At 47.9% G+C, this 9,671-nt stretch overlaps 1 protein-coding gene and 5 non-coding genes across 6 annotated transcripts; all 6 read right to left on the minus strand.

The window, feature by feature from the left end:
* Positions 1-1,183: 1,183 nt before the first annotated feature.
* On the minus strand, positions 1,184-1,257 carry Trnat-agu (transfer RNA threonine (anticodon AGU)). Its single transcript has one exon. It is a non-coding gene; the product is annotated as a tRNA-Thr (tRNA).
* Positions 1,258-1,340: 83 nt separating this feature from the next.
* Positions 1,341-1,414, minus strand: Trnat-agu (transfer RNA threonine (anticodon AGU)). The gene has a single exon. It is a non-coding gene; the product is annotated as a tRNA-Thr (tRNA).
* An 82-nt stretch (positions 1,415-1,496) lies between these two features.
* Positions 1,497-1,570, minus strand: Trnat-agu (transfer RNA threonine (anticodon AGU)). Its single transcript has one exon. It is a non-coding gene; the product is annotated as a tRNA-Thr (tRNA).
* An 82-nt stretch (positions 1,571-1,652) lies between these two features.
* On the minus strand, positions 1,653-1,725 carry Trnat-agu (transfer RNA threonine (anticodon AGU)). Its single transcript has one exon. It is a non-coding gene; the product is annotated as a tRNA-Thr (tRNA).
* A 3,882-nt stretch (positions 1,726-5,607) lies between these two features.
* Positions 5,608-6,817, minus strand: LOC119462610 (uncharacterized). The gene has a single exon (XM_037723940.2). The coding sequence runs from the start codon at positions 6,781-6,783 to the stop codon at positions 5,608-5,610; it is 1,176 nt and encodes a 391-aa protein (XP_037579868.1). The 5' UTR covers positions 6,784-6,817.
* A 108-nt stretch (positions 6,818-6,925) lies between these two features.
* Positions 6,926-6,999, minus strand: Trnat-agu (transfer RNA threonine (anticodon AGU)). The gene has a single exon. It is a non-coding gene; the product is annotated as a tRNA-Thr (tRNA).
* Positions 7,000-9,671: the final 2,672 nt, after the last annotated feature.

The raw sequence follows: 9,671 nt of genomic DNA on the forward strand, positions 1-9,671 counted from the left end.
TCTTGTTCACCAGTCGCTTGGTCACGACTCCTCTTCGTCACACTTCCACTGGTGGAAGCTACGTCCATTTCTTCATACTGTGGCCCTTCGCTGTCTTGATCCCCGGAGCTCTGTGCCTTTTGCGACTCGCTGCCTTCCTTCACTTTCTCTTGCCTATCGCCCGCTCGCGAGTCAAGTTGCTCAGGGGGCGTCAGTTCAGGGGGCGTCTCCTGTACTTTCACATTCTGCGCGTCACCAGGGCATACTTCCTCGACTTCGGCTTCGTCCATAAGGAGTTCCGCCACTTCTTCCTTCTCTGCAGGGCCCGTCACACTCGCGTACGTTCTAACGCATTGTGACTCATCGTGTCCATAACGCCGGCAGAGCGCGCAGCGTGGAACGCGACATTCACGCCGTATATGCCCTGTGTTCCGGCACCGAAGGCAGAGCGCAGCTCGGCCTGGCGCGACAACCAATGCCTCCTCGCCTGCGACACGCAGCAAATGTGGCACGTCGTGCACGGTTAGGCCTTTCCGCAGTACCAAGGTGACAAGCCGTGTTGAAGAACTCTTGTCTTGCAGACCATGAACGCGCCACCGCTCCCGCGTAATCTCCTTAACAAGGCCGTAAGGTTCCAAGGCCTCGCACACATCATCTAGCAGGTTGTGGAGCAGCCAGTGAACCTTCTGGCGTATGGCTTGATTTCCAGGGTCGATAATCAGACAGCGACGCCCCTTCACCTTGACTTCTTTTTCTCGTAGCATTTCTTTCACCGCATCAGCATTCTTGAAAGTCACGGCCCACACGTCGACTCATTTTATAAGCCCCTAACGCAACTACGTCAGAGAGCACCTTCAAGTTTTCCAGCATGTCCCTGAAGTGTTCCACACGATACGGCCTTGCACTCACATCGGCATGTAAAAACAAAGTATTGGAAACAACTCGCCCAGTAGGTAATTGTGGCAGAAGTACTTGATATTCCGTGGAATCCTTGACAGTTGTCCTGGTACCGCGGCCCTGTTGGGCCGCTGAAGCCGCCCCGTTGTTAACGGAGCACATGTCACCCACGTCCGTTCACAACGGTGGCCGGAAGTGGAATCAACTAACTAAGCCACGGCGCCGTCGAATAACGGTATTTTCAGCGTTCACATCAATCGCGGGTATTGTCCTATCAATATTACAAAAAGTAAAAAGAAATGACTTGAGGCACCGGCGAGATTCCAACTCACGATCTCCTGTTTACTAGACAGGCGCTTTAACCAACTAAGCCACGGCGCCGTCGAATAACGGTATTTTCAGCGTTCCCATAAATCGCGGGTATTGTCCTGTCAATAATAAAAAAAGTAAAAAGAAATGACTCGAGGCACCGGTGAGATTGGAACTCACGATCTCCTGTTTACTAGACCGGCGCTTTAACCAACTAAGCCACGGCGCCGTCGAATAACGGTATTTCAGCGCTCGCATCAATCGCGGGTATTGTCCTGTCAATAATACAAAAAGTAAAAAGAAATGACTTGAGGCACCGGTGAGATTCGAACTCACGATCTCCTGCTTACTAGACAGGCGCTTTAACCAACTAAGCCACGGCGCCGTCGAATAACGGTATTTTCAGCGTTCGCATCATTTACGTTATTGTCCTATCAAAGATACAAAAAGTAAAAAGAAATGACTCGAGGCACCGGTGAGATTCGAACTCACGATCTCCTGTTTACTAGACAGGCGCTTTAACCACTAAGCCACGGCGCCGTGGAATAACGGTATTTTCAGCGTTCGCATCAATCACGGGTATTGTCCTATCAATGATACAAAAAGTAAAAAGAAATGACTCGAGGCACCGGTGAGATTCGAACTCACGATCTCCTGTTTGAGACTAGACAGGCGCTTTAACAACTAACTAAGCACGGCGGCTTTTTTTTTTTCTTTATTACCGACTTGGCAACGTACAACACAAGATAATAACAATACATGAGGGTCACGATAAAAGTGTCTGCCGCTGGTTGGCTGACACGGGGGCTAAAAACGCTTGAGGTTCGCAAGCTCAGTCATCACACTGAGCCATGTTGGTTGCTCTTTTTGCAACTGTACAATTCCTTGATATGGCAAATGCTTTCGATGAAGTACTCTCTAACAGACCGGAGGTTTGGTTCGGCATGTCTCACGGCCATTCTACATTTCCATAGACTATGCAAGGACAACAGCATGAACATGTCATATGGTACAGTGTCTTCATTTTGAGTAGGCAAAAAACGAATCCCGTATGGCGTAATCGGTAAGTCCTTCTTTAAGGTTCTCTGTAAAACATCCCAATGGAATACCGCATCCCAACAGTCGAGAAAGATGTGTTCGACTGTTTCGGGCTTCCGGCATATTAAACAATTGACGCTCCAAGGCACAAAAAGTCCTTTCTCCTCAAGCCATGGTTTGACAGGTAAAGTATTGGTGTGGAGCTGAAAAAAGAAGGACTTCGCCGATGGGCGTACTGGCATTCGTTTTACTCTTTTTAGCACGTTCTTTTCCGGTCCAATGCAGAACATCGAGCGGTACAATGGTACCGGCAACATTGCCTCTATCAGGTCTTTATATAAGCGCTTTCGTGGGACCCGACTTAGGTATTCCATCGAAAAGCGAACCTTCAAAAGCTGGAAAGCCCAGACGACTTCCTTTAGAAAACCGCGCAATCTACCTTGACTGCACCGGCGGGACGAAACGATGAATTCGGGTATAGCTTCGCTCAGCCTTACTTGAAACATAGTTAACAAAAAAGGGTCCTTTTGGTCACGTAAGTAAACAAACCGCGACACAATCTGCCTTATGAACAAATGTGCAAGACCTAGTCCTCCACTTTTAACGGAGCGAAATAGATTGGTGCGACTGGTGCGCTCCCAGCTTGAACCCCATACAAACACTGCGAGTACTCTGTGTAATCGTTGTATGTTGGCCCTTGACATGCACAATGCTTGAAGCACGTAAAAGATTTTAGCAACGGCAAAGAGGTTGCAGACCGTCGCGCGAGCAAACATTGAGAAATTGCGGCCCCCCCATTTAAGTGTGCACTCACGAACTCTTTCTGCTTCAGCATTCCAGTAATCCACTGCGTCACGGTAGTGCTCAAGCGGCACCCCGAGATACTTTGCCGGCGTGACGGTCCACTGGATATTTAAAAACGTACTCGGAGGGTCTACCCAGTTGCCGATCCATACCCCTAGGCATTTATCAAAGTTGATAGCACTGCCTGTCGTTCTGCAGTATGATAACACTTCCGCGATCGCGATTTCAACACTTTCTTTGTCCCGACAAAACAACGCGATGTCGTCCGCATATGCGAGCACTTTCACTTCTGCGGACTGTACTCTGAAACCCAATATTCTATTGTCATTGTTTATCTTCCTACAAAGCGGCTCTATGTATATTGCAAATAAAAGAGGGGACAAACCACACCCCTGGCGCACGGATGACCGCACCCTAAAGCTTTTGGTAACCTTCTTGTTTATTATGAGACTTGCGGTACAGTCTTGATAGCACATCTTTACCCCATCCAAGATTAATTCACCTACATTTACATGTTCTAGAATACAGAACAGAATTTTATGGGCCACACGGTCGAAAGCCTTCTGCATGTCCAACTGTAACATGGCTCCGTGTTCACCTAGGTCGTCGCAGTATTCTAAAATGCTTCTGGCGATGTGAATGTTTGTGTAGATTGACCGTCCTTTAATGCCGCATGTTTGGTGCGGCCCTACGATGCGTGTCACTACTCCTTGTAATCGCTTTCCGAGCACTCTCGTAAATATCTTGTAGTCAACGTTCATCAGTGATATCGGGCGATAAGCGTCGACAGCTAACAATTTATCTGGGTCGTCTGTTTTTGGTATCAGCACCACGTGCGAAGTCCGAAAAGGTGGAGGAACCAGCTTTCGGGTGTAGACCTCCTTAAACAATCGTAACAGGACCTGGCTGGCGTCACTTTTGAAGGTCTTATAAAAAGCCGCTCCGAGTCCATCAGGTCCCGGGGACTTGCCTACAACTAAATCATCTATGGCTCCTTCGATTTCGGCGATGCTCAGAGGCCATTCCAGACGCTCCCGAATATCGTCTTCTAGCTGTGGCATGTTTGACAGGAAGTCCGTTTTGAATGCTTCTGTGACGTCCTTAGCACTCCCGAATAATTCACCGTAATGATTAAGAAACGCTTGTTCGATTTCCTCAGGTTGGTCCGTGATTTCGTTCCCGTGTCGAATCATTCTGATTTCGTTCCGCCTCGCGTACGCCTTTTCGTCCGATAAGGCTCGTTTTGTCGGTGTCTCGCCTAGCCAGACCCTTTCCGCTCGTGCTCTTACAACTGCTCCTTTGAACTTATTTTCATCGATAAGCTCAAGCTGGCTCTTCAATTCTTTTATTTCTCTTGTTCGGCTCCCAGGTCTGTCGCTTTCTACAGTGTACAAAAAGTCAAGCTCCCGTTGTATTTCTTTCTCTCTTTTTCTTTTGTTAAAAGTTTCCGTAGTGGCTTCTTCTATAGCGCTGATCTTAACTTCTTGTTTAAAAATCTCCCATAATTCTAGCATGTTACCTTCCTCGACCTCAATCAATCTGTCTAACTTTTCTTTCACGCCTTCACAAAACGATTCGTTCAACAGCAGCCTATCGTTAAACTTCCACGTCTTCCAGTTAAATCTCGACTTGCTTGGTTTAGTGCCTATAGTGAGCGTTACAAGGCTGTGATCACTGAACGACACATGTTTCACACTATAACTGCCACACATGGGAACAAGATCCAGTGAAACGTACACTCTGTCTAGCCTAGCGTGACTATGCCCCTGAAAATGTGTGAATGCGGACACACCAGCACTGGACAAGACATGACCAACGTCTTCTAGGTTAGAATCTTGCACGAGTGAATTTAAAAGTACAGCACTTTTGTCGCGCACTGGAAGCTGTTTCACTCGATCAGCAGCAAAACATACACAATTGAAATCTCCGAGCAACACGACTTTCCTGTCACACTGTAAATACTGGCCTAGCCTTTCAAAAAAGGACAACCGCTCACTTTCTATGTTGGGGGCGTACACACATATCACACGCCAACCTACGCCCGAAAAGAAAAAATCCACGAAAAGCAGTCTCCCACTTTGACAGGAAAAAACATTCTCTTCTATGACTCCCAGATTATTTCTGATGAAAATAGCGCACCCCGCGGAAGTTCCAATAGCATGTGATACACAAACATTGTATCTATTGCGGAACTGCAGCACCATGCGATCCGTCTGTTCTTCACTTTCTATCTTAGTTTCCTGCACCGCCGCTACATCAATATCTGTTTCCGAGAAAAGCCGGCTAAGCTGGTATTGCCGCTTTCTGGCACAAAGACCGCGAACATTTAGGGTAGCAAGACGAAGTGCAGTGTTTTGGGCCATCAACGTAGTTTGTGAAGAACAAACGAACCGCATGGCACCCACCTCATGCGTCTGGGGTCGGTGCTGCCTTGGCCTCTTGTACGAACCTCCCGTAGCTGCCTGGGCAGTCTTCGGAAGGCGCAGCTCGTGTCCTTATTGTTGCTCTCCATCGTCTTTTGGGTTTGGCTGGGTCTTTTAGATGGCTAGAAGAGATACCGCGAGGCACACGCGCTCGCGGCTACGTCGGCGGCGTGCCTGCCGCCTTACGGTCCGGTGGTATATTGGGCCGCGGTCTGATCAGTGACCGCCGGGTGATGGCCGCCTTTGGCGGTGGTCCGTCAGAGTTCCCTGCAGTCAGGGCTTCATTATCGTCCAACGTCGCATCGTGGCCGCGCTTGCTGACAGTGGCACCGCTTGCTGCCTCGCTTACGTCCATGACTGTCGGCTCATCGCATGACGGTGACTGCGCTGGGACGTCATGCACTTTGACGGCGCCCGTGGCGTCACCTACTGTGTCGGCCACTTTTGGGCTTTCGTCGCCGGTTCTTGTATCTTGCAGCTTGTCGGGCGGGGCTGACGTTTCCGCCTCATGCCCCTCAACCTTCGACGTTGCTTCGCGTGCGGCTTCCTCAGCGTCGGCCTCGTCCATGACGAGTTCTGCGGTGTCATCTCCTCCAACCGGCCCCGCGACACTTGCGTACGTCTTCACGCACTCACTTTCTTCGTGTCCAAAACGCCGGCAGTGCGTGCAGCGAGGAACTCGGCACTCACGTCGGATATGGCCCTTGCTGTGGCACCGCAGGCATAGTGGCGCTCTTCCAGGCGCGACAAGAAGGGCCATGTCACCGGCGACGCGCAGCTGGTGTGGAAGGTCGTCCACCTTAATGCCATTATGGAGCTTGAGGCGCACGACGCGCGTCGTCGACCCCTTGTCCTGGATTCCTTGAACCCTCCACTTTTCCTTAGTGACGTCGGTCACTTTCCCGTACGGAGCAAGCGCTACACGCACGTCTTCTTCGGCAACGTTAAAGAGAAGCCAATGAAGCTTGAGACGCACGTCCTGGTTCGCCGGGTCGATAACCAAACAACGTTGGCCCTTCACTTCCATTTCGCCACAAGCCAAAGCTTTCTTCATGCCTTCTGTGCTCTTGAATGTCACCGCCCACACGTGGCTCATTTGATAAGCCCCCAACGCTATCACGTCGGGGAGCAATTCCAGACGTGCCAACGTGTCCCGGAAATGTTCGACTCGGTAGGGCCTTGAACGAACATCAGCATGCAAAAATAAAGTGTTGAAAACACTACGACCTGAAGGCAGTGTAGGCAAAATAACTTGATATCCTTCGGCATCCGTTCCGTCCATCCTGTTACCGCGGCTGTTCGTAGCCGCAACCACCGCTCCTTGGGAGCACATGACACACACGTCCGTTCACTACGGTGCCCGGAAGTGGAATCCAACTAAGCCAGGGCGCCGTGGAATAACGGTATTTTCAGCGTTCGCATCAATCACGGGTATTGTCCTATCAATGATACAAAAAGTAAAAAGAAATGACTCGAGGCACCGGTGAGATTCGAACTCACGATCTCCTGTTTACTAGACAGGCGCTTTAACCAACTAAGCCACGGCGCTTTTTTTTTTCTTATTACCGACTTGGCAAATACACAAAAACAACATGTCAAATAAATACGAGATTAAAATTACCAGTCGTTAAAAGACTGTAGCATCATGCTAAAATGGCTTCAACGAAGCCAAACTGTCCAACACTTGAAGCCATTCCGGTGGGTCACTTTGCATTTTCAACACTTCCCGTGTGTAAACAACATTTTCAACAAAATAGTATCTGGCTGACCTCGCATGTACATCAGCATTGTGTACAGCCATTCGAGTTCTCCATACGCTTTGCATACACAATAACATTACCATGTCCGCCGGCACACCGTCAGGTTCTGCGCATGGCAAGAACCTTATTCCAAAGCACTAATCGGGAGCTCCTTTTTAAAGTACGCTGCAGAATGTCCCAAAGAAAGCGGGCATCGTGACAGTCAAGAAAAATATGTTCAATTGTTTCTTCCTTATTGCATATAAGGCAATTGACGGACCATGGGACAAACAAACCCTTGCTCCTTAGCCATGGCTTAACCGGCAGTGAGTCAGTGTGGAGCTTGAAAAAGAAGGATTTTGTGTTAGCTCTTACAGGCATATTCCTTACTCTTTTGAGAACATCACGTTCAGGCCCTAAGTTGTACATAGAACGATACACTGGCATAGGTACAAAAACGTCAACAAGATCCTTATATAATTTTTTTCGCGACACTTCAAACAAGTACTCCCTAGAAATCTCGCATTTAGAAGACGAATCGCCGTGATAACTTCACGCAGATAGCCTTTTAGTGCCATCGGTTTGACTGCGTGCGACGATACAACGAAATCGGGCAAGGCGTCACGTAATCTCACTTGGATCACCGTGCGCAGAAACCCATCACTTTGGTCACGAAAGAAACAAATCTCGACACAAGTTGCTTGAAAAACAAATGAGTTAAACTGAGTCCGCCGTTGCGCAAAGAGTGAAATTAAATCTGCTCATGCGTTTCCATACAGAACCCCAAATAAATTCCGCAAACACTCTGTGTATTTTTTGAACTGAAGATCGGCTCATGCATAGCACCTGCAAGACGTAAAACACTTTAGCTACTAAAACATATTACACACTTTGGCTCTTGCAAACATCGAAAAGTTGTGGCCTCCCCATTTGTTGGTTTGTTCTTTCATTCGTCCCTCTCATCGTCCAGTATCTACTGGCTCTCGGTAGTTGCCGAGTGGAACCCAAAGATAAGTGCCAGGTAACACACTCCACTGCATTCTGCAAAACAATTCTGGCGTATCTTGCCAGTTCCCATGCCAAAAACCTAGACACTTTGGCCAACTTATGGCACTACCAGAAACACTACAAAAAGATTGGGCTTCCTTCACTACTTCTGCAATGCTTTGCTTATCGCGACAGAACACAGCTATGTCGTCAGCGTAGGCTAACACTTTTATTTCTCTGCCAAAAAACGTGTATCCGCGAATACTGTGGCTATGAAGTATCTTTAGACAGAAAGGTTCTAAATAAAGAGCGAAAAGCAAGGCAGAGATCGGCACCCTTGTTTTATGCTAGACAGTACTGGAATTCGTCTGCTGAGTCTGTTGTTGATAATTGGTTTGTTGTACAACCACCATAAACCATTTTCACCCCATCCAAAATGACTGTTCCGACATCATGTACTCAAGAAGCAGAAAAGGGATCTCGTGCGACACCCTGTCAAAAGCTTTGGCTAATCCAGTTGTAGCATGGCTACACGATCTTCCATCAAATCGCAGCATTCAAGTATGCTTCGCGCTGTGTGTATATTTGTGAAAATAGTCCTACCTTTTATACCGCATGTCTGATGTGTACCTACTAGTGATTTCACTACACTCTGAAGACGTTGGGCGAGCACCTTCATGAATACTTTATAATCAGTGTTAGCTAAACTTATTGGTCGGTAGGCCTCTACTGATTGAAGCTTTATGGGGTCAGTAACTTTGGGTATAAGTACTACATGTGTCTGCCGGAAGGAAGGAGGCGTCCATTTTTGTTCATAACATTCGTTATGACGCGATACAGAGCCTGTGCTACTTCAACCTTGAAAATTTTATAATATCGCTGCCCCAAGACCATCTGGTCCAGGCGATTTTCTTGCACTGAGGTCATCGATAGCCTTTTCAATTTCTTCTACAGAAATAGGCCTTTCAAGAGCTTCCTTAAGTTCACCATCAATTCTCGGCATCAGAGGCAAATAATCACTTTTAAAACGCCGAGATATCGCTTGCTCTCTTGCTTAGCAGCGTGCTATAGTGGTCCACAAAAGCACGTTCTATCATTTCCTTGTCGTATGTAAGCTGACCTTGATAAACTATTTCTTTTATCTCCTTGCTCAACGCGTGTCTCCTCTCGTCACTGAGCGCTCGCTTGTGTGCGTTTCACCCAACCATACTCGTTCCGCGCGTGCTCTCAAAACGGCGCCGCGATATCTTTCCTCTCGACGACTTCAAGTTTCGCTTTAAGTTCTTTGATATCGTTTATAAATGTGCCAGCCGCGCCTCTTTTCATGTTCAACGGTATGCTAACATGCACTGCATTTGCCGTTCCTCTTGCTTTTGTTTGTGCCGCAACACGCATGCTCTCTCTAAAGCAATTATTTTCGCATCGCATTTAAACAGTTCCCAAGCTTCTACAACATTTCCGCATTTTCAAGGAGAACCTTTTCTAATTCTCCTTT

Source organism: Dermacentor silvarum, chromosome 8 (assembly GCF_013339745.2).
Source record: "Dermacentor silvarum isolate Dsil-2018 chromosome 8, BIME_Dsil_1.4, whole genome shotgun sequence".
Classification (NCBI taxonomy): Eukaryota; Metazoa; Arthropoda; class Arachnida; order Ixodida; family Ixodidae; genus Dermacentor; species Dermacentor silvarum.